At 43.5% G+C, this 25,398-nt stretch overlaps 1 protein-coding gene across 2 annotated transcripts in view; it reads left to right on the forward strand.

Annotated features, from left to right (window-relative positions):
- Positions 1-218: 218 nt before the first annotated feature.
- Positions 219-25,398, forward strand: part of RIMS4 (regulating synaptic membrane exocytosis 4) — a 221,755-nt gene continuing 196,575 nt past the window's right edge. Inside the window, exons 1-2 of one of the 2 annotated variants that reach the window (XM_088442776.1) lie at positions 225-321; positions 6,829-6,834. In XM_088442776.1, coding sequence (XP_088298902.1) covers positions 225-321; positions 6,829-6,834 — 103 coding nt within the window. Of the gene's footprint in view, positions 322-6,828; positions 6,835-25,398 lie in introns of both variants that reach the window. The other variant, XM_088442775.1, reaches the window with a different exon arrangement.

The raw sequence follows: 25,398 nt of genomic DNA on the forward strand, positions 1-25,398 counted from the left end.
GCTGGACATACTGATTCTGTAAATGCACCAACCACAAGGGGCGACCATAGGACTGCTGTGTTCAGGGGCACTTGTTGGGGTGCAGGAGGTCACTGTGATCTTTTCTCCATATCAAGGGACCCACAAAGGCAGCCAAGACGCCTCGTGCAGTGCTCCGAGTGAAGAATGGAGCGTCCAAGCTCCCGAAACCCGTCTCAGACCCGGGGAGCGCCCCCGGCATGTTCATGGAGAGGTCACAGAGCCGACTCAGTCTGTCTGCATCGTTCGAGGCTCTGGCCATTTACTTCCCCTGTATGAACTCATTCGATGAAGAAGATGGGGGTAAGGAGCTGGCATTGCTAGTTTTGCGTACTGCATTCAAATGTTCCTCTTCTCTCGTAGATAATGTGTGTGTGCCTTGACATCGTGGCTATGGTCCAGCCAAGTTGGATCATACCAAAATGGCAATTGTAGTGGCAGTGTTATCAGATCAGTGTCTGGATCCCTTTCCAGGAGACAAAAAGGTTTATAACATAATTAAGCAGTTGTAGTGGCGAGTTACAGTTTCTAAGCCAAACATAATCACAGATAATATGTACAGTCAGCAAAAGGTTAGAAGATATCAGTTTATTGGTGAAGTATGAGGGCTTGGATGGTGTAATTGATAATAAAGTGGTGTAATTGTGACAATCTACCAAGTCAAATCAGAGGAATGGGTGTCTATTAACATTGGAGGCAAACTTTGGCCTTTGAAATAAATGAGCACACAACAAGAATACCCCATCATTCCAATGTAATTGTATTACATATTATATTGCTTTATTCTAGCAATGCTCCCAGTGATATATTGACCCTTATTACTAGAGGAGTCAAAAGTGCTTTGTTGGTAAATGTTATTTTTTGTAGTCTGGGTACAGTGGCAATTTCTTCTTCATATATTATAGTTATGAGAATTCTGTTCCATTTGTACTCACTAGTGATGAAAATTAATGCTGATTAAAAGCATCTTTGCCAGAACATTAGCAATGCGTTTATCAAGACACCTCAAAGCTTTGCTGCAGCATATATTGTACTACGTACTTAATGAGTATTCCCATGCTCCATTATATTGTACTGAATGCAAAGATAATTTGATGTAAGTTTGTATGTACGACTATCTGTCTTTTTTCTTACTTTTTTGTTTGAACTACCAACATCTAAGCACATGCACAATCATTTCTTACAATGAATGTCTGCCTGCACAGGGCTTTTAGGTTTTTTTTTTAAATGCACGCTATCCAACATAAAAGTAAGTACTCATATTTATCAATAAATGGTACAGAGATCTGTGATAAAAATAGCTGTGGTTATTAGATCACATTTATTATTATTATTATTATTAGTGACTGATTCTTATATAGCACAGCATATTCTGTTGCGCTTTACAACCATGCAGATGTATACTGATGCTTCATCTCTTCCAAGCATACATTTAATAACAAATGAAAGCATATACCATATAGCTGAGCTAATTTCCTATGTGCCATGAATATATAATATGGTTCTGGTAATTAACAGTGGCCTGGTAATTAACAGTGGCCTGGTAATTAACAGTGGCCAAGATACTCTACCAGGGATGTTAAACACTAGTATCACTGCTCACTAACACATTTGAAGAGGCCTTACACTATCACTCTGCTTCTGGGATCAGTGTCGGAGCTTGTACTGCGCATGTGCAGCTGTCAGTGGGGGCCCGATGGGAAGGGATCTTAAGAATCCCTCTCCAGTAGTAGCCCATAGGTTAATATAGGATAACACCATCTTCTACAGTCTAGGTTATTGCAATTGCAAAGTAAGTTACATAAACCTGAGTAGACCATTGTTTCACAGGTGTATTGAAAGGTATACAATAACGTGGTCTTATTATACTTCCACGATGCATGGAATTATGGGAAGTGTTAAATGGTGCATACATTGCATTTAATATATAAAACAAAGTGCACATTCACTGGTAGCAACGCATAATGACTCTTCTTTCTTGATTGCAGCTCTTAATATATATATATATATATATATATATATATTGATTGCAGCTCTTAATATATATATATATTAATATTACCAGTTATTTATATAGCGCGCACAAATTCCACAGCACTTTACAGAGAATATTTGGCCATTCACATCAGTCCCTGCCCCAGTGGAGCTTACAATCTATATTCCCTATCACCTGCACACACACATACACACTAGGGCTAATTTGTGTTTCGGAGCCAATTAACCTACCAATATATTTTTGGAGTGTGGGAGGAAACTGGAGTACCCGGAGTAAACCCACGCAAGCACAGGGAGAATATACAAACTCCGCACAGGTAGGGCTGTGGTGGGAATTGAACCCATGACCTCAGTGCTGTGAGGCTGTAATGCTAACCATTACACCGTCTGTGCTCTAAATATTGCTGTTTTTCATAAAGAGCCTCTTAACAAAATCTATGATTGATGCACAGAATGCTGGATAACATAAAATATAATTGTCTTCAGCTGAAAGCAGCATCAACATATGTAGTACAATCTTGCAAAATAGTTAGTAAAGGGTATAAACCATTAACCAGGAAAATTATTTCTTAAATTTACATTTTGCCAATTTAAGTATATGTTAAAGTGTGCAAACATTATTTAATACTATTTGTATGTTTTTTCAAACCCCCAATCTAATCAACAACTGTACAGATGTTTTTTTTTTAAATCTAAACATTAATCAATTTCCTAATTAATTTAGGGATACAATTCTTTCATACACATTATCGTGTCGGTTACATAACGTTTTTGTTAATATTACCAGTGGTGTGATTATTTTATAGTCTTCGTGGAAAAAGTTTAACAGAGTGAACTTCTAGGGAAGAGAGTCAGTAAAATCAGGAGTATGCCTGAAGGAAACATCAATAATTAACAATTTATATGTATCAGAATGAGACCTGTAAAGTAAAGGCTTATATCAGGTTGTATGATGTAAGAAACATACAGTATATAGACCTTAATCAGCATTAACATAAACTTATTATTTATTTAGCACCAGAAACTGAGCAACAGAATTGGTTATGTGTTATTGGCTTGGTATATAGGATAAATAGCCATTGGGAATTTTAGTGCCCTCAGGGGTCCAGGTCTTGTATCATTACAACCCTACCGACTAAACTCTGCCACTAATTATAGGAAAACCAGTGCAAATTTTAATTAGTAATTACAAGTGATGCCTATGTGTAAGCTGAAGTGCTGATAGCCAGCAGATAATTTGTGTAGTAATGTATTGTGAACAGAAATGGTTGTTTCACTGTAGGTATCACATTTATATGAGAAAACAATATTGCAAAATGAAGGCGCCGTGCTTTGTTCAAAGAGGAGGAAATGCAATTTAAAGGTCTCTGTATAACGGAGTACACAGTATGCAATGCCTCACGCTGTCATTGCTACATAATGGCTATGGGCTGTGGAATTGTATCAGCTGTAGGGTGAACATATGTCATCTATACAGAGAGCGTTCCCCTGTCGAGAACAGAAAGTCTCTGTAACGGAGTTGTTGGAACATGGCGCTGAGTCTCTATTGTGTAGACGTTGATGTCTCACAGGCTTGGCCTTCATGTTAGACAATTGTTAAAAAATATTAAAGGTGAGCGGATCAGTTGTGGCTCGGTTAAGTTTAGATCTGAAAACCGAATTTGATTGGCTATCCGGCTATCACGTGTTTTGGATAGCCAGTAAGATATATCCGAATTTGCGCTAATTTGTTGAAAAACCGAATCTATCATCTCTCAAAAATATACACTTTATATATTGCAAACAACCATCGTCACTGAGCATTAGTAAGGGACATTTTAGACTAATTTCAAGCAGGACATAATGTGTTCACAATTATAAATATATTTTATGTTGGCCAGTATGAAAGTCAGGATATAATGTGGGTTATTTACTAACATAGGTGTTAAAATGCACAGTACAGCAACTAATAGCAACCCATAATCTATAATCAATCTATGGCAAGTTAGACTAATGAAAGCAAGTGTCTGATTGGTTGCTACAGTCTTTGTGAGTGGTTATAGGTGCGGTGTGCAATATTATTTCTCAGATTTGCCCCATATCATGCATTTCATGGAATTACATGGATAATGTTTACATGCCATGGGTCAGATTTTGTTTGTCTGAGCTGTAAACTGATACAAAGAAATGTGTGTGCAATGCAAGAGTGAGATCCCTCCCTGCAGAATGAGCCCAGGCATGTGACTGATACACAATGCCATACTGTGAGCACATGTCAAACCTGTGGTAAAAGAGGTTTAGAGGAGTTAAAGCTGTGATAGCATTTATAATCTACATTTTTTTTAGAATAAAAAATGTGTCCCCCATGTTATTATCTCATAACGCCATTGTGACAACACAAATTACAGGTTAATCAATACTTCGACATCTAATCACATATCCCCTGTCTGAGTAGGCTGTGCAGATGCATACGTTGCAAGTAACCTATGATATATGATGAAAGGAGGGGGTTATCTAGGGTCAAGGAAGCCACAAGTCATTCTTGCCCTCCAATCCACTTCAGTGGAAGACGTATAACTGCTTCAAGAAGCGTTGATTGTTCTGTCCGCAATTTTTTCAATTCATCACTAAGATTAACATCTGGTTAAATCGCTATTCTGATATCAACACATTTCTGGTGGGCATTGATTTTCATTTCCTTTTTTTACTTTATATATGTGTATATTTGCAGGCTCCAATGTAACACTTGCCACATATACTAAAATATTGTCAGTCAGTTTGATATCTTTCAGTCTGACTGACCAACATTGATTTGTGTTGTGTTGCACAATGGCTAGGTCTGTCTGATTTTGATTGGGTACATCTGAACCAGGGTCAGAACTATGGGAGACAATGAAGGCGCCTGCCGCCAGCACTGAAGGGGCACCTCCTCCATCGCCCACAATATATTCACCCCACTTAGGTCTTCAAATATGTACCCAAAGTATACCGTCACGGCTGCTCAATACATGGCACGGGTGTAGGGAGGGCGGTTCCGGTGGAGCGCGAGCTCCGGGAGCCGGACAGATTAGAGGGCTCTGGCTGCGGCTGGAGTCCAACTCCGGCAGTTGTTTAGCCAAATACAGACTCCTGGGTGCTGGCTCCAGGCAGGGGCGGATTTAGGAACTTGGGAAGATTCCTGGTGGGCCGATGCGTCTGTGGGACCGCAGGTGGCCAGGGGCCTTTTTTTAAAATTATACGTTGCAGTAGCCCCGCCCCTAGTAGTGTCACACTTGCATGACAGCCAGCCAGCCAGCACCTGTCATGGCAAGGAGAGCGTCCCGCAGGAGACATCTTACTTCTACGAGCTGTGAACTGAAGGCACGGAACTACGATGGATGGAGCCTGCCTATAGCTGCTGTGGAGGTGAGCACTCAACACTTCACAGTGCAGACAGTGACAGTCTGCAGCAGTTCATTGCTGGGCAGAGATGGATCACTGTAGGAGACGGGGGCGGCTACACTGAGACATAGCACGCATGCTGCTGCAGACTTATCAGTACAGTAGCAAGCACAAAGTCAGCGACCGTAGGTTGACATGGAATGCCAGTGATGTTGGGGTACAAGATGGCTTGGTGTGGGGTGACGTGGGGGTGCAGTAAGGGTGGGTATTGTGTGATATGTGGGTGCAGTAAGGGTGGGTATTGTGTGATATGTGTGTGCAGTAAGGGTGGGTATTGTGATATGGGGGTGCAGTAAGGGTGGATATTGTGTGACATGGGGTGCAGCAAGGCTGGGTATTGTGTGATATGGTGGTGCAGTAAGGGTGGGTATTGTGTGACATGGGGTGCAGCAAGGCTGGGTATTGTGTAATATGGGGGTGCAGTAAGGGTGGGTATTGTGTGATATGTCGGTGCATTAAGGGTGGGTATTGTGATATGGGGGTGCAGTAAGGGTGGGTATTGTGTGACATGGGGTGCAGTAAGGCTGGGTATTGTGTGACATGGGGTGCAGTAAGGCTGGGTATTGTGTGATATGTGGGTGCAGTAAGGGTGGGTATTGTGATATGGGGGTGCAGTAAGGGTGGGTATTGTGTGACATGGGGTGCAGTAAGGCTGGGTATTGTGTGATATGTGGGTGCAGTAAGGGTGGGTATTGTGTGATATGGGGGTGCAGTAAGGGTGGGTATTGTGTGATATGCGGGTGCAGTAAGGTTGGGTATTGTGTGACATGGGGGACTTTCTATAGCTTCTCTCAGTACAAGTGTATCACTGGACCTCCCTTATACAGCTTTCACATCAAGGGCCAGGGACATAGACCTAGACTGACACTCAGTCAGTCCTACTGACATTGACCCAGAACTGTCAGAGGACATGTTCTACTGACACTGACCCAGGAATATCACAAGAAATGTCCTACTTATGCTGATACCTAGGATTATCACAGGACCGTTTTATTGGTGTAACTCCGGCTTGCATTACTTGTTGCTTTAGCCTTGCCTATCATGTGATTCCAGGCCTAGTGATGTAGTAATCCCTCCTGCTTTGGTTTTAGTTCTGCCTACACTTGATTTGGTGCCGCCCACTTGAGGCCACTTGTAGAAATTTTTCCAGGGCCACTTTTAGTCCCCAATCTGCCCCTGGCTCCAGGTGCACTTCTTTCTGCTTTGTTCTGGCAGCCAGGGCTCCCTGATCTCCTCCTCTGCTCCTGCACAGTGCCACACCTAGGTGGCCGCCCTGGATCCTGACAGCAGAGGCGGACAGTGCTGGTGGGCAGGTAGACATGTCCATGGGCCCTCCCACAGGCTGGACCTCTGTTCAGTGTTTTGAGTGGGGGAGGATGCAGCCACGAGTGGGAGAGGGGGGTGCTTGTGGCCGTGAGCGGGATGGTGGGAGAGAGATATATCACCGGCGTTAGCTTACTGGTGGAATTGAGCGGCGGTGAGCTGCAAGGGAGGTCCCTGCAGCTCTGACACCCTAAGTAAAAGGAGACAACAGAGGGGATGAGAGAAAGACAGAAAAGAGGGATGAGAGGGATGGAAAGTAAGAGGGATGTAGGGCTACCAACGGTTTATTATAATTACAATAATAATTATTATTAACACTCAGTTACTTTTTTTTATCACTTTACATTCACAAGCTCAACTCCCCGCCCAGTTGCCAGCCTCCAGTTCTCTCCTGCCATGCCCCCATTAAATCCTCTCCTGCCTGCCCGCACACCTCCTCACTGACTCCAGTCATCTCCTGCCTGCCTGCCTCACTTACCTCCAGTCCACTCCTGTATACCCACTTGCCTCCTCACCTGCCTCTAGTCCTCGCCCACCTCTAGTCCTCTTCCATCTACTAGTATGCCTCCTCACCCACCACCTGACCTCACCTACTTACTCACCCACCTCCCTTTCTGCCACCTCCCCTCCTGTGACTGTCATTACTTCTGGACAAATGCCCTCTGCAACTCCTGCTTTCACTGGACTGCATAAACATACACCTCCTCCCTGCCTTTATGTTATCCATGGCATGTCCTGACAGCTGGAGAACAATAGGTAGGTTTGAGCTCCTGGTTTGGCAGATGTGGCCCACGAACACTTTAGCAAAATTCAGTAGAGGAAGGGAGGGATGGGGTATCAAATACTTGCCACTTATAAACCACAGCCAAAGTAAAATACTAATGGCTGTTTCACAAAGTCCCGCCAAAGTGGGCTGAGCATTCAATAATGCAGCATACTTTGGTATCTTTCATTTCCTTATAGCTTGAATCATTTCAGTTATAATGTTTTTTCATACCACTTATGTGAGGCAATAAACTAAAAAACATGTATAGGATGTACATTAGTGTGATTATTGACACATTCTTGATATTTGAAATGATTAATTTAGAAAGAAATTGTAAGACTTTATGCATCATTTCCATTTGAGATAAAAACTGTTCCAGAAAATATTAACCGTAATCCGCATTTTCCTCATGGAATTGGGCCCTGGGCGGTGCTTTTTCTGTGCGATGGTACAGTACTCAACAGTACTGAGTACCGACCCCTTATTTTTTCCCTAGAAACCACAAGTTCTTCTGTCATTCGGTATATTATAACATTCCAGCCTGGAATTTGTATCACCAGTCTTAATAGACAAGGCAGACACTAACCAGACCAAGACCTTTAGCAGTTTAGGGGCTCTATTCATTATGTTAATTAACAGGGCTGAATGGACCCCGATAATTAACATTCCTACTCGATGTGAGTGCTGGAACAATTCATCATTCATCTTTCGGAGCAGTGTAACTAGAGCGTATCAGTGACCTAAAGGTCCTGCAGGCGCACAAAGGCCCGGCATCTGGTGGAAGGAGTCAGACAGGGGCGGAAGGATCCAAAAGGATCCCTCTTCGCAACCTGGGACTCCTTCCCATAACGAGTGGGGTGTGCTCCATGAGCAAACGCTATCTGAAGATGGCGAATGCTCCCGCAGTCAAGCTCCGAAAATATTTTATTTTCGGAGCTTGATGAATTCTGTCCCCATACTAGTGTATGGGGACATCGGGCCATTCTATGAGAGAAAGGTAAGCAGGAGATATCTGTGATATGTCCTGCAATAACTTTTTGATGAATAGCCCAAAAACTTTGTGCATTTTCACCTGCATTTGTAGAAATGAAGTGATGATGAACAGACCCCTAGGTGAGTAGCGCTACCTTTTTACCATAGTACTGTCACTTTTATCACAGAAAAAAAGCACTTGTCTTAAGTGTTCCTTGTACAACTTCAACCACAAGGCAAAATGAATGGCTGATGTCCCAGCTCTTTTTATTCAATGAGATACAAAGATATAAATATAGTGCCGAAAGGGGGAAAGAAAAGTATAAAGGTCCGTAGACACGTAACGATTTTTTGAACGATTTAACTATAACGACATCGTTATCGTTCAATCGTTCAAACAATCGTTCAATTCCTGAGTTATAACAATGAACGAAAATTGTTCAAGCGCGCTCCCGTTTGTAGTTAATTTCAGACTGACCAACATAATGATTTTCATTAAGGGAAGGAACATTTTTCGTTCATCATTGTAAAAATCGTTCATTACACTTCAAAAAATCGTTCACTTTTCAAGGGAAAATCTGACAGATAATCTGATAGATAATCGTTGGTTACAAAATCGTTACGTGTGTATGCACCTTTACTCAATGATTATATCAGAGTAGTATTGCACATGAAACTCGATTAGTTTGAAATGTCATCGCAATGTTGCTTATCTCTGTTTCTACAATACAAGATAATCTTCAGCTTTGGCTTTATTGTATATAAATGTAACTTTGCGGAAACACCTTAAGTGTGGATTAATAGTACCCTGTATGACCAGGACCTTGTCCAATGAACAACCTCCTTCGTTACTCACTTTACATGAGCCGTGCACACAAGAAAAGGAGAATTGTCCACAGCAATAGTTTAGGTGTGAAATTTCTTTTATATTAAATTGCTCAGTGTATAAGATATAAATATGTCTTGGAACTCAGGGCCTGATTCAGACCCGGTCGCAAGCGCCGAACGCTTGCAACCGGGTCGATGGTGGGCCAGTGCGCATGCGCACGACGGAGCCGGCTCTGTCGTGCGCATGCACGAGACCCATAACGATACTGCCTTAGAACCTCTATACACTCCTTCCTATACCTTCTAATATCCTGCCTATACCTTCTAATATCCTTGCTATACCTTCTAAGGATGACGCTAATTTGCGTACGCAGTCATACAGTAAATAAAGACTTCAGACCTGGAATCTGTGGTTCCAAAGCACAAGTATTATTCAAGTAAAAGTACAGTCAGTTACACGCTATTGATCCAGACACAATTAGGCGCAAAGGAATTATACAGACCCAAGTACAGTATACATACGCAGCGCTTCCGGACCAGATGTTAGGTATCAGCAAGAAACCCCTCGTCAGTCAGCATTCAGCACGAAGACCAAGACCCAGTGTTGGAGCACACATATTTATACCCCCCAGAAATAGACAACACAATAGAGAAGTTTGTTGCTGATGCCATTGGTCCCCAAAGGGGGATGCATCTGTTACAGAGCATTTAACAGGCTGATTCAAATAGACCCAACCCAGCCTCTAACAACTGGGGGTCTCTGGATTCCCGCCTCATGCAACATCCTAACAGTTGTTCATATTATATACATTTTGTTGCTTGAAGTCTCTTCGGTCCATAAGTTGAGAATGCATGATGCGATCTCCACACCGACGATACCGGAATACTGTGGAAAGAGTACGCATCAGTACAAAACCAAACATGGCTTACTTAGCATGTATAAAACCTTAGTTACCAAATAATCTTTATTTCACAGCATTTATACTAAGTGAACAAACTTAAATCTTATACCTTAAAGCTTATGGAACCTTGTATGTGGATATGTAATGTGTGAGTTTGCTGGGTTTGATATAACAACGCTAGTTAACTTGGAGCAGATGCGTGCGCATAAAGCTAATCTTATGCATTCGCTAATATGCGACTAGTTAACAGCACAATTGTGTGTATTAATGTGTATATGAGGAATGATGAAAGATGCAATCGCATGGTGCTAATAGTAATATCGCCATATGTACTTAAATGTGGATTTATCTAAAATGGCACTTCAGAGTCCATTCGCAAAATGGCGTCTTGCGATCTCATTTCCAAGATGGCGTCTTGCGGCCAGTCGCAAGATGGCGTCGCTATGATTCAATTTTAAACTGATCTTGTCTCAGCCAATAATCCAGCTTCGACAGTCCACCCTTTGATAGCGAACAACAGGCAATCACAATCTGATTTTAGAATACAATTTAGGCTTACATCTATATACTATTTAGTGCTATTATGGGATGGCACAAGGTGGTTCTTAATCCATCAATAATGTGTCTCTGGGTGGGGACATAAAACTACTATTATACACACACCATGGATCTTGGAAGATCATGTGAAAGGTGTGAGAATGCACCAGTCTTATAAAAGCAGTCTTGAAGGGGAATTGAAACTTTACATTATCTGAAGTGTTTTAAAAATAACATTTCAATAATACATTCTATGCACGTCTAAATATAATACATTAAATGATGGTATTTCCTAGTTCAGGGTTGTAATGCCGTTCTATATTTACCTTGGTATTCATATTGTCATTACTGACCACCATCATTGTTTTGTTCTTGCATTTTACTCTATTTTTACATTTTCCACACTTCAACACAATAGGAACACACCGGACGCATATGCCAATTATTATGATGACAATTAGTATAAGGATCAAGAATTTGCCTATGCTGGCGATCACTTCCTGAACCCATTCCCCTAGACCTGAGAACCATTTCACTGGGTTCAGCCATGAAACCCATCCTTCTATCTTTTCCCCTACTTCAGCCACTGAAGCGTTATGGTTCTTACGAAACTCCCATTTTAGCTGCAGAATTTCATCCATCTTCCGGTCTATCACCTCCTTGGGGTCGCTGGTATCATTGGTGACATAGGTGCAACATTTTACTCCAAATTGGGTGGCTAACATTACGCAATACCCTCCAGTAACAGCAGTTAAATAATTCAACACTAGCCTGTGTTGCACCAGTTCTTTCTTGTATGCTTGCAATTCTCTCCCTGTATACCTGAATGTGTCATCGTACATCTTGGTGATATTATCTATCAATTTAGCAAGTTCCTGAATATACCTAAAATTTAATGTACCCCGAGCAATCCTGGTGGGATCCAGTGCGACTAAAACTTGAAAGCCAGTTGTCTCACTAATTAACTGAGTGGCTTTATGCACGTCACCAGGTATCATATTTCTTTTGCCTCTGTGTTCATATTGTGTGTGAAGATATGGTGATGGTGTATTCTTATGTATACCAAGCATTTCAACATGTGTGAGGGTCATAACTTCTGGGACTACTCTTCCCAGGTAACACAAACCTTCGGAACTCGGGGAGAGCCACTTATACGCTTTTCTTCCACATATAAAATATACATTATCAGGGAGAACATAAGGGATGGTATGCATCATTATCATTAAGCACATTTCTCTTGCAGACAATCCTATTTCTGGGTTTTCCATCTGGTTCATGCAAGTCTCTGGCTGTATTATTTTAGCACAATAACCATCTGGCACCTTACCAATAATTTCTTTGGTGGAACTCAATGTATACCGATACCTAAAATGTTTCCCACCAGATTTAATTGAGCGTAACATCATGGTTTATGGATTCATTATCAGCTCTTTGTGAGAAGGTCATCGTCTGATTATTCCCCGTCACTTCCCAACTCCCGCGTTTATTGGGGTTGGTTATGTTTAAACACAAAAGTGATATATCTACTTGGAATTGATAGAGTTTGAAATGAGGTGGTTTGGATGAGAGGAATATTCCAACCAATGTTTTCCCTTTTTGTAATTCTAAAATTATTCAGCGGAAATGGCACCAACCCTACGTTATGCTGCCCCTGTGGCACATGTGAGCACACCCAGCAATCAGTTTGATTTAATACTTTGCCTACCATGCTATGATAATCCTCTAAAGGATACCCACCCCAGTATGGGTTATATTTAGGTTGGCACCGTTGGATACAGTTCTCATCAACTAGGGACCCACAAAGCTCACAAATACAGGAATCTTCAGACGATAAACCTCCACACCGTCCCCGAATATCCGGAATGACAGCTCTCTTAACAATAACAGTACTAAGATTGGTCAGACATTCCCCTGATTGGCATTGCACTCCTCCTGACTCCATTCCATCAGCACTGCCATCAGCTCCCATTTCCTCAATCGGTCTCCCATCACAGAAACTGGATATTCCCGAACCGACCAGGATGGTGAACACTCTAAAAGAGAATATGAAAATGAACACAGCAGGCCCGTCCATTGTCACAACAAGACCTGCAAATTTCTCTTAGTTCAGGTATCTCACTACGACCTTTTCAATCCTCCCGGAACAAGCTCACGAGCGACAGGTCCACGCTATCAGCCTTGTCTCCGACTTGTTTCTCCACCGGTTGATTGACCTTTTTGCAGTGAGTGGAATGGACCCAGGTATCTCTCTCAGCCACCTTCAAAGATGTAGTACTTGTCAGCAGCACCTGGTACGGACCTGGTACGGACCGATCAATCAAACAACCTGAACGCAAAAAATTTCTGATCATAACATATTCTCCTGGTTCAACATCATGACAGTTAATTTCAGTTTCTGCTGCTGTTGCTTTAACTGCTTACTCATTGATATAAGATACTTTACAGTTACCTCGTTGTTACCCTTCAAGTCTTCCTGAGGACTTAGAATCAAATGAGGTTGTCTACCGAACAGTATTTCAAATGGGGACAGATTTAGAGGGGATCTAGGAGTGGTCCTTATGCTATGTAGGACCAAAGGTAACGCTTCTGATCACTCTAGTCCAGTCTCTGCCATGATTTTACTTAACCTATTTTTAATAGTCCCGTTCATCCTCTCTACCTTGGCACTGGCTTGCGGTCGGTAGGGGGTATGAAGTCGGCTATTAATACCGATCAGCTTACACATATTTTGAAAAACATCACCTGTGAAATGAGTACCCCTGTCATTCTCGATGATTTTAGGGATACCGTACCTGCATACAAATTCCTGAAACATTTTCTTGGCAGTAAATGCAGCAGTATTAGTGGCCGCTGGGTAGGCCTCAGCCCAATTAGAAAATATGTCAGTGCACACTAATACATACTTAAGATTCCTGCAGGGTGGTAATTGGATGAAATCAATTTGTATCACCTGGAAAGGTCCATCAGGTGGTGGAATGTGGGACGGTTTGGTAGGGATCGCTTTCTCTATGTTCTTTCTCAAGCAGGTCAAACAGGACATTGCTATCTTTTCTGCTTGTGAAGAAAAACCTGGTGCGCACCAGTATGCTCTCACCAACTTGCACATACCTTGTTTTCCCAGATGAGTTACACCATGTGCTGCCTCAGCCAGGCTGGGGTAATATGCCTTGGGGGCTCCTGGTTTACCTTGTCCGTCCCTCCAGAGCCCGGAGGACTCTTGTCCACATCCCTTGGACTTCTTAATGGATTTTTCCTGAATTGAACACAAATTTTGCGTCTCAATTAATTTCAGAATATCAATTGTTTATAAAGACATAATTTTTTCAGTTGTAGAAAACATTTTTAACCCTGCTGCCCATTTTGCAGCTTCATCGGCTCTGTTGTTGCCCAGTGACACCGGATCATACTCATGTATGGGCATTACATTTAATTACTGCCACCGCTTTGGGCAGTTGGATTGCTTCTAAAAGATGTTTTATGTGTCGGGAATGTGCAACTGGTGTGCCTGCTGCTGTCATAAAATTTCTCAGACGCCATAGAGCCCCAAAATCGTGCACCACCCCGAACGCGTACCTCGAGTCAGTGTAAATGTTAGCAGATTTGCTTGCTGCCAGTTCACATGCTCTGGTTAGTGCTATTAACTCTGCCAACTGGGCTGAGTGAGGAGGACCAAGAGGTTTAGCTTCTATGATGTCTGTGTCATTTACAACAGCATAACCTGTACATAATTCACCTGTGTCTGTTTGTCTATGACAACTCCCATCCGTATAAAAAGTCACATCCACATTCTCTAAAGGTGTGTCATGTATGTCAGGTCTAGCAGTAAAGGTCTGATTCAGATATTTCATACAATCGTGCGTATCATTATGTCCGCTGAACTCACCTCCCGCCAGCAACTCGCCTCCTTCCACCCTTTGTACATCATGTTTCACATATGGTAAATACGTTGCTGGATTCAGCGTGCTGCAACGTTTAACAGTGATGCTTGCGGGTACGATTAGAGCTAGTTCCCATTTGGTAAACCTAGCCGAAGAGACGTGTCTGGTTTGAGCTGAGTTCAACAGACCAGATACAGCACGGGGAGTGTAGACAATCATATCATGACCCAGTACTACGTCCTCACTTTTACTCACCAATAGAGCGGTAGCTGCTACACTTCTCAAACAAGTGGGGAGTAATCTTGCTACAGTGTCCAATTGGGCACTGTAGTATGCTACGGGCCTACTGGCATCACCATGTTTTTGTGTAAGGACGCCTGCAGCACAACCATCGGCTTCCGTACAATACAAATCAAAAGGTTTTTCATAATCTGTTATTCCCAATGCAGGAGCTTTTGTCAGACTATCCTTAAGATTAAGGAAAGCCTGCTCTGATTCCTCTGTGTGTATGACACGATCGGGCTTTGAGGAAGAGACTAAGGGCCTCATTCAGAGGTGGTCGGAGGATGCAAGCGGTCGCTCAGAAACTGGGTGGCCACTTGCATCCTGACCGCCCGCCTCTGTTGTGGTCGTTAGGCTGTGGGTTAACACCCACAGCTCTAACGTCTGCTCGGGTGATGGTCGCAATGGTCAGTGACCATCGGGGCTTACGACGAGATCCTAGGGTAGGGTCTCCCTTGTCGCAAGCCCCGGAGAGCTTCTGGCTCTGTCAGAGCCGGAAGCTCTCCACTGACATCACTAGTGATGTCAGTGGGGCCTCCCCCAAACGGCAGGCATTCCCATGGGAACGCCCCCGTTTGGGCTGCCACCCCCCCGGCCCACCTTCCAAACGGGGCGAGCTATCAATCAACATCGACAGCTTACCCCCTTTGGAAAGAGTCCCGCTACGACCAGCGCTGTTGGTCATAGCGGGTCTCACGCATGCGCACGAAGGAGCCGGCTCCCTCGTGCGCATGCGCACTAGACAAACATCGAGGCGGCCGTGCGGTCATAGGCCGTACGGCCGCCTCTGAATACAGCCCTAAGTCCCGTATAGGCAAGGCCAAAATAGAAAAACCTGGGATCCACATTCTACAGTATCCACACATTCCCAAGAAGGTACGAATTTGCTGTTGATTCTGCGGCAGTGTCATGTTCTGTATGGCCTGGATTCTATCATTTGTAAGATGTCGTTACCCTCTTGGTTAGGCAGTGTCCCAAATATTTTACTCTGGATTGGCACGGCTGTAGTTTGTCCTTAGCCACCTTGTGTCCTGTATGCGAGAGATGAAGTAACAAAAGTTTAAACATGACATTTAAACATGACATAAACGAGTCAGAACATAGCAATAAATCGTCCACATATTGAATTAGAACAGATCCATTGGCAGGTTGAAAGGATTGTAAACAGTCGTGTAATGCCTGTGAGAAGATACTGGGGCTGTCTATGAAACCCTGGGGTAACCGTGTCCATGTATATTGTACACCTCTGTATGTAAATGCGAATAGGTACTGACAGTCAGGGTGGAGAGGCACAGAGAAGAAAGCAGAGCAGAGGTCAATGACAGTGAAATGGGTTGCATTTGGTGGGATCTGCATCAGAATGACACCTGGATTTGGCACTACAGGGAATTGGCTCTCTATCACCTTATTAACACCTCTAAGGTCTTGTACCAGCCTATAACCCCTCCCACCACTCTTCTTCACTGGAAAGATGGGACTGCTGGCTACACTAGCTGTACGAACTAAAATTCCCTGTTGCAATAATCGCTCAATTATTGGAAAAACCCCTTACTTCCTGTTTTAGTGGGTACTGGGGAATTTTTGGAGCTTGCCTACCGCTTTTTAAATTGACCATTACAGGGTTTACGCTTGCCATTAATCCAGTGTCCTGTCCATCCTTAGTCCAAAGAGAATCTGGAATTTGGGACATTTCATCTACCTGAGATGGATTTTCATTTAAACTTGTAGAGTGATACATTATCCTTTGGGGAGTGTCCAACATATCCCGCACCTCGTGTGCAACTCTCTCTGGGATATCTAAAAATACACCATCAGGGGGGCAATATATAACACATCCCATTTTACATAACAAGTCTCTACCCAGCAGGTTAGTAGGAGTCGCAGCAGCCAGAAGGAAAGAATGCCTGGTATGCAACGGCCCAATAGTAACTTCTGTGGACTTTGTTAAAGGATAATGTTCCACTTTACCTGTTACAACCATTGTTGGTACTGTCTCGTTGGTCACCTGTAAATTAACGGGAGATTTTATCACTGACCTGGTCGCCCCTGTGTCTACAAGAAAAGGATATTCAGTACCAGCTACATCAACCATCATGACCTGTTCTTCCCTAGTACTTCCCGTTAACCTGACTATCTGTAGAACAGGTATGACCTGACCCCTAGCGTTGGCAACCATTCTCCAATAAAGCATTTACGGCCACAATTGGAGCTGGTGCCTGCTGGACATTTGCTGGTCTCTGTGCATCTCCCTTATGGGGATATCCAGGTCTTCCCTGATTCGGGGTTCCTACTCTTTTTACTGTACGGTTTCTACTTAAGTGTCCTGTTTATTTACAATTAAAACATGTTCGTGGATCGGGTGAAGACACGTGTTGTTGTGAGGTTTGAGCAGAGGGTAAAGGTTGTGGGTATGGGTAATTATAGGGAGGGTAAGGGTATTGTGGGGGATATGAAGTTTGTGAGTAGTATGGGACCTGTGTTTGTATTGGGTTAGTGGAATAGAGCTGTGTTTGTTGTTGCGTGGGGTTAATGAGGGCATATAATTGTTCAGATGTAAGTGTGTGTGCAGGTGCGAGTGTGTCTGTTGGCTGTGATGTTACCGTCATTCCCTCCAGAGCTTGGATACTGACAGCCATTAGTTTTTCGCTCTGTGTCTCTCTCTTCTTTGAGATGTTTTTATCATGTTCTGTGGCAGATTCTATGAGGGTATCTATTGTGAGTCCCCACCAGTCAGGCTGTGAGGTCTGAACCCGGGTCTTTAAATTCTCTTTCAGACCGTCCATGAGTACCGTGACTATCATTCCCCTGTGGTGAGTGCTATCTTTAATATCTTCTATCCCAGTGTACTGGGTGATAGCCTGCAGAGCCCGGTCGCAATAATGTTCTGTAGATTCACTCTCCTTTTGCTTAATGGTGAAAATTTTGTTCCAGTTAACTACTACTGGAAAATATATACCCAATTGAGTTACAATGCGAGACATGTTACCTTGGTTTACTTGGTCTGTTAAGGGAACGTCACCATCCAATACACAATCCGTGATAAATTTTGTCACGTCGGTATTGCGTGGTAGACAGGCCCTTAATACCACACGCCACACACGCCAATCTTTATTAGTTGGCTCATGTGAACCACCCAAATTTTTCAAAAATCTTTGACATTTGGCTAGTTCCTTTTTGGGATCGGGGAAATCATTTATGATGGAATTTAGTCCTGCTCTTGTCCAAGGACAATGCATTAACTGTACTTGCACCTCCATCCACATAAGGTGGGGGAGGTGAGCGTGAACTGCTGGCAATACTCTCCACAACGCTACCTTGCTGCATGTCCGCGCCATTTTGCAATTTAGCATCGCAGATGTATTCTCTGGCAAAGCGCTCACAACGCTAGTTTGCGTCGCTTGCGCATTTTTAAGCCACGCATCCCCTTCATGCTGCCACAACTTTAAACATTCATAATATTTGACCTTTTTCTCTCGGGAGCGCATCAGACTCATGTGATCCCGGACATTATCTAGTACATTTTTATCAAAACTACCAATTCTGGGAAACGGTCTAACACACTTCATCGTCATTTTAAACCATACATCACAATACCTTATTGCATAAGTACCGTACTTAGTATGCATAATACGACGGGCCGATCCAATCGGCGCTTCCATTAGCAGCACATCATTGTCTAACATCTCTACTGTTTGCGCGGCTCCCATTCTGAGACAAATCCTACGCTTTTCAATAAAGATTTAAACTGATGAAAGACAATCAAGATACTTTCACTTACCTGTGGATGATTTAAGTCGGCAGCACCCACACACCTGGATAAGATTTGAAAAAGGCAACTTCCACACCCGGGTAAGATTTAGTAAGGCAACTTCCACACCTATGGAAGTTTACGTCGGCTACTTCCACGCACCTCTCTACTACAAAGACAACATGTACACCTGCTACTGTGTATAGAATGGTAAAGCTGCTTACCGAGCGACTAGCACTTAGCCCTTAAAGGTCATACGGTACCTCTAACTGTAGGGAACAAGTTACCTCTACCAACAAATACTCACTGTTACACACTTTTTCCTGCGCAGAAAAATACACGTTAACCCAGATATTGATAACAATTGAAAAAATGTAAACCTCAACGGTTTTGTTTAAACATGTGGCAGCACAACCGGAAGTACGTATACGCTATTGTGTGACCAGTCGCATACACAATAATGCGACTACCACACAACCGTATGACAACTCATTAGCTGCGTACGCAAAAGTGCATCTTTGCTGTGCGCAGAACTGTGACTCAGCTGCGTACTCAATACTGCGGCACCCCTTTAAACGTTAGGTTCTATCAACAAAGGAAAACAAACTTTTTCCTCTCTTGTCCCTGGATTCTAGTCAGCTTCCTTGGCTCACATGAAAACAGATAGTGATCTTTCAGCACAAAGCGGTTGCAGGTAAACCCTGCATGTGGCCACTCCACCCTTTGCTGAAATATCGATAACCGTATGTGCCGTGTGAGTAGGTAAGTGACTTCACTACGAGCCCCCAACTAACGATACTGCCTTAGAACCTCTATACACTCCTTCCTATACCTTCTAATATCCTGCCTATACCTTCTAATATCCTGCCTATACCTTCTAAGGATGACGCTAATTTGCGTACGCAGTTATACAGTAAATAAAGACTTCAGACCTGGAATCTGTGGTTCCAAAGCACAAGTACTATTCAAGTAAAAGTACAGTCAGTTACACGCTATTGATCCAGACACAATTAGGTGCAAAGGAATTATACAGACCCAAGTACAGTATACATATGCAGCGCTTCCGGACCAGATGTTAGGTATCAGCAAGAAACCCCTTGTCAATCAGCATTCAGTACGAAGACTAAGACCCAGTGTTGGAGCACACATATTTATAGCCCCCAGAAATAGACAACACAATAGAGAAGTTTGTTGCTGATGCCATTGGTTCCCAAGGGGGATGCATCTGTTACAGAGCATTTAACAGGCTGATTCAAATAGACCCAACCCAGCCTCTAACAACTGGGGGTCTCTGGATTCCCGCCTCATGCAACATCCTAACAGTTGTTCATATTATATACATTTTGTTGCTTGAAGTCTCTTCAGTCCATAAGTTGAGAATGCATGATGCGATCTCCACACCGACAATACCGGAATACTGTGGAAAGAGTATGCATCAGTACAAAACCAAACACAGCTTATTTAGCATGTATAAAACCTTAGTTACCAAATAATCTTTATTTCACAGCATTTATACTAAGTGAACAAACTTAAATCTTATACCTTAAAGCTTATGGAACCTTGTATGATATGTAATGTGTGAGTTTGCTGGGTTTGATATAACAACGCTATTTAACTTGGAGCAGATGCGTGCGCATAAAGCTAATCTTATGCATTCGCTAATATGCGACTAGTTAACAGCGCAATTGTGTATATGAGGAATGATGAAAGAGGCAATCGCATGGTGCTAATAGTAATATCGCCATATGTACTTAAATGTGAAGTTATCTAAAATGGCGCTTGGGCGGCCATTCGCAAAATGGCATCTTGCGATCTCATTTCCAAGATGGCGTCTTGCGGCCAGTCGCAAGATGGCATCGCTGCGATTCAATTTTAAACTGATCTTGTCTCAGCCAATAATCCAGCTTCGACACCCGGATAGCGACGGGCACTGCGTCGCTCCGGGTCTCGCCACAAAGGGGGAGAGCTGTCGATGTTGAGTGATGTCGATGTCAGCCACTCCCCCGATGGGTGGGCCAGGGGAGTGGCTGCCTAAACTGAGGCATTCCCATGTGAACGCCTCCGTTTGGGGGCGGCCCCACTGACATCACGAGTGATGTCAGTGGGAGAGAATTCAGGTCTCTGTTAGAGCCGAAATCTCTCTGGGGCTTGCGGCCACGAGACCCTACCACAAGGGTCTCGTCGCAATCCCGATGGCCGCTCGCAATCATCATGGCCGCTCGCTATAGCTGTGGGTGGTCACCCACAGCTATGCGAGCGGCCAGGAGGCCGTTCTTAAAAAGAAAAAGACCGGCCCTAATTCAGAGCGAGCGCTCTGTCAGAGCGACCGACTCTGAATCAGGGCCTCAGTTTCTATAACACACAATACTAATTTAATTAAACAAAATAAAATAAATTTAACTAGGCTCTTGGCACTAAAAAGTCAGATGATAAATACAAACACTTAAAAATGCAAATCAACTGAAAGAAAAAATAAAGCAGAAAATAATAAAAACAGGATGAGTCTCACTTACATGGAATCTTGCAACGTGTTTCAAGTCTCCACTGCCTGAGGAAGCGGCAGGGACATGCGGTGAGGTCAATGGATGGGGAGGCACTGGCTAGTATCAGAGCCAGATTTACACACACATATATGAACCTGCCCCACTTGCACAGATCTCCCCCTCACACAATTCCCCCCACACACACAGATTCCCCATAGCACAGACCCCCCTCACACATATCTCCCACTAGCACAGAAGATCCCCCCAGCACAAAAGATTTCCCCCCACACACATAGATCTCCCCCTAGCAGCAGACCCTCCTCACCTTTTTCTCCTTTGTGCGTTTCCTCTCTCTGCATATTCCAATTTCCTTCCCTCCTCAGCACTGCTGCTGAGCTCCAATGCCTGAGTACTTCCTGGACTGGTCACCTGATCATCAGAGGTGTCCAGCAGAGCTCAAGGCACACCCTCACAGTGAGGCATGCCTCCATTAGCTCTTTTTCTATCTATCAGAGGTGAGGCTGAGCTCTTAATGCCTCATCTCATGTCTCTCCCTGTATTTCCAGGGAGTGGTGCGATTTTGGTGAGTTTTGCATATAAAAACGAGTTATAAACATCTTCTTTGTACTATTCTAATCATTTTTATAGTCAAAACACTGCAGTCTGACAGGCAGTAGGCTCTGCCTCCCCTGCCTACCCTGACTGCACGTCCCTGGGAAGTGGTTGCAAGATACAAAATAAGTGAGTAGTTGAAGGTCTTATGAGACTGTCTTAAAATTCCCCATAGACAGTCTTCTTTAGTCATATTGGTTTTTATATTCAAACCCTTTTAAGGAAAGTGTGATGATCATCCTTATAACATATTGTGATCTTGGTATTTGGGGAATGTTGTTGTGCTCATTGTATATTATTGGGAGCTGTCATGTCAAATGAGGTGTTCAGCTTCTAAGGACATAAATCTGTGAGGATTGACCTATGTGGTGTTTGGATCTATGTGAGTGTGTGAACAGATTGGTGACTAATGTGCAATAGTGATAGTGTGGTAGGGAGCACACAGCCAATAATAAATACAGATACACTACTCAGTTCAAAGGAAATATATTGTAACAGTCTTTTGTTGCAATATGGAGTTGTAATAGGGAGCTGGCTCGTGGTGGGTATTTGAGTAGCTTATAACCTAGCATTCCATGGATTACTATATTACAGTAAATTTACAGCTTCCTCATCAAACTGTTCATTTCTTAATATATCTGACTTGTATATATCCTCAGATATTTACATTTTATGTCAGTTGCAATATTCTTATCGGTTAGTACCCCAGCTTTAAGATTTGGTAGGCCCTACAAAATGAGGGAGATAATTAGGAGTTAATGAATATAAACATAAATGAAGATGTGGGGTTATTAATAATGGGGATGAGGGAGTTAATGGTGTTAAACATGTTGAATGGCATGGTTAAAATGAAAAAATATTTTTGAAGAGGTCTAATGATGATATTGTGTGGTGTATTGTATGACAGTCACTGGGATGCTCTGTGTATTGTTTAGAAGTTACTGGGATGCTTTGTGTAGTGTATTCCTAGAATCCAGGAATATGCTAGCAAAAACTTTTAAGTTTATTGACTTACAGTATATTACCACTTTTGCAAAATCGCCTTGTACATACACCCTCACTCAGATATGTCAGATACCTGCATCTTCCACAGACCTCTTGTACAGACATTCATACATATTTAGTTTGCGCCGATGTTTCATGTTGCACTATGCCAGCAATGCCTCATTAGTGTACAACAATGTCATGCATGGAGCCCACAGCAGGTCGGCCTGTGTGCTTTATATGCCAGGGCCGATGTTTAGTCCCAGTACAGCCCTGGCCTACACAAGGGACTTAACATAAAACTACAGTACTGTATGTCTAGTAATTTATGCATTCCCCTGTGATAAAAACACATAACATTTCATATATTGGCCCTCATTCAGAGCCGTACGCTCTGAGCAGAGCGCACGCTCTGAATGAGGGCCGGGCTCCATTTTCATGGAGCGTCCTCCTGGACGCTCGTATAGCTGTGGGTCACCACCCACAGGCTATACGAGCGTGCATTTTGATGGCCGCGATGGTCGTGACCATCGCGACCATCGAAATTGCGAGCCGGAGCCTGCGGTTGAGGTTTTCAACCGCAAGCTCCGGAGTGATTTTGGCTCTATCAGAGCCAAAATCACTCCCACTGACATCACTAGTGATGTCAGTGGGCCGGCTTCTGACGGGAGGCGTTCCCGTGGGAACGCCCCCGTCAGGGAGGCACGCCCCCGGCACGCCCACCAAAGGGGGCGTGCTGTCAATCAACATTGACAGCACGCCCCCTTTGATCGGACACAACGAGCGAAGGAAAGTCCTTCGCTCGTCGTGTCTGGCGCATGCGCACGACGGAGCTCCCTCCGTCGTGCGCATGCTCAGTGCAGACCATCGACCCACTTGCGAGCGGACAGCTGCTCGCGAGTGGGTCTGAATCAGGCCCATTGTTCCTTTTGAACTAACTCCACTTGATTTTTTTTGTTCAACTCCTTTTAAAAAAAAAATGTATATAAATGAAGCAAAGATGAACAGAAATATTATCTCTCACTTTGTTTATGCACATTTCAGCTAAAGAATAGAAATCTCAGCAAACATTCCTTTTCCTGTAGTAGATAAGCCGTCTTGCTGCAGGTATTCGTTCTCTGGGAATATGCTTCAGCACACTTATCGCACAAGATCAGAGTTAATTACATAGCATCTGAATATTTGAGCAGACAATAAAAGCTAATCTGAATATCATGTAATGAGATGAATGTAAAACATAAATGAATATGCAATGGCTCATTAGTGATCATTTGCATGCATGCTGGTAGAACTTCATCTGATATACTGGGCTGCCAAGATGTCAGTATGTATCCTCCAGTAGTATACACACAAATATGACGCAGAATCCAAACCCACAGCTCTAATACTTGTAGCTTTACTGTCTGTTTGCCTGTTTAGCTTACTACATTCTACATATACCTTACTCATTCAAGACTGTCAAGATACTGGTTTTAGTTAAGGCCTACTTGCTTCTCTGATCACGGTCTGGCTATCAACTCAATGATAACCAGTACCCTAAGAGGTACCAATGTCACTCAGGCAATACCAGTTAGAAAGCACACAACCACAATCTCTAGCAATATAGTATTCTATTCATGCCAGGCAGTTTTACCACATTTGCTGTACTGTACTTCTGCACATGCACTTTCCAGCCAGTTAACAAGTCGCAGTAGTGGCTGATGGGACAAAAGGGGTGGCAGAGCTAACATAGAGGAGTGCCGGAAAGGACAGGGTAGTATCCACTTAACGTACAAACATACAGATTACGCTGTTCAGAGACGCCGAATATGTTAGTGAAAAAAAACAAAAACGGAAAATCATGTTCTCCGTTGCTTCATGAATCGCACTCAGCATACATAAGTATGGAGATGTGATACCAAAATGAAGTGGGGGCGCCACAGGAGAAACAACAAGATTCTCCATGGTAACCTACTCTATGAATAAACAAATACCTCCCCACTCAGACAGCTGAAGCTCCACTGATATCCTTAGGATAGGGTCCTAATGTGAACACTTAGAGGTCAAACAGCTGAGCTACTGTGTGACATCACTGCCCCTGTGTATGAGTATACCAGTTCACCAGTCCACATTTCTGCAAAGCAAGTTCTTCACTCTGTGTCTGCTCTTCTAGTGGGGATGCAGTTGAAATACAGGTGTGCAGGATGCTGGCGCTCAGAATGCCGGTGCCGGAAAACCCACACCAATCACAATCTCGGCTTCACGGCATCCCGTTGGTAAGTAGTGGGGTTACAGGGATGGTTAGGGGTTAGGGTTAGGCACTGGGGGGAGGGGGAGGGGAGGTTAGGGTTAGGAACTAGGGGGGGGGGAAGAGTAGGTTTAGGTACTAGGAGGAAGTTAGGTTTAGGGTGCTGGGAGGGAGGAGTAGGAGTAGGGTTAGGATACTTACCCAACAGGTATCAATATCCTAGCCCTGTCAGGATGCCGGCGTCAGGACTCTGACCGCTGGGATCCCGAGTGTCGGCATCCCGTACTCAAGAAGCACCTCTCTCTCCTGTCATAGTATCCTGCTGCAGAGGAATGACCAAAAGAATGATGGACTCATTTAGTTTGCATAAACAATCCGGTTATTTTATGCATGCTATTATGCGCAGTAAAATATATTGACATA

Source organism: Taudactylus pleione, unplaced genomic scaffold (genome assembly GCF_031769625.1).
Source record: "Taudactylus pleione unplaced genomic scaffold, aTauple2 ptg000317l, whole genome shotgun sequence".
Taxonomy (NCBI): domain Eukaryota; kingdom Metazoa; phylum Chordata; class Amphibia; order Anura; family Myobatrachidae; genus Taudactylus; species Taudactylus pleione.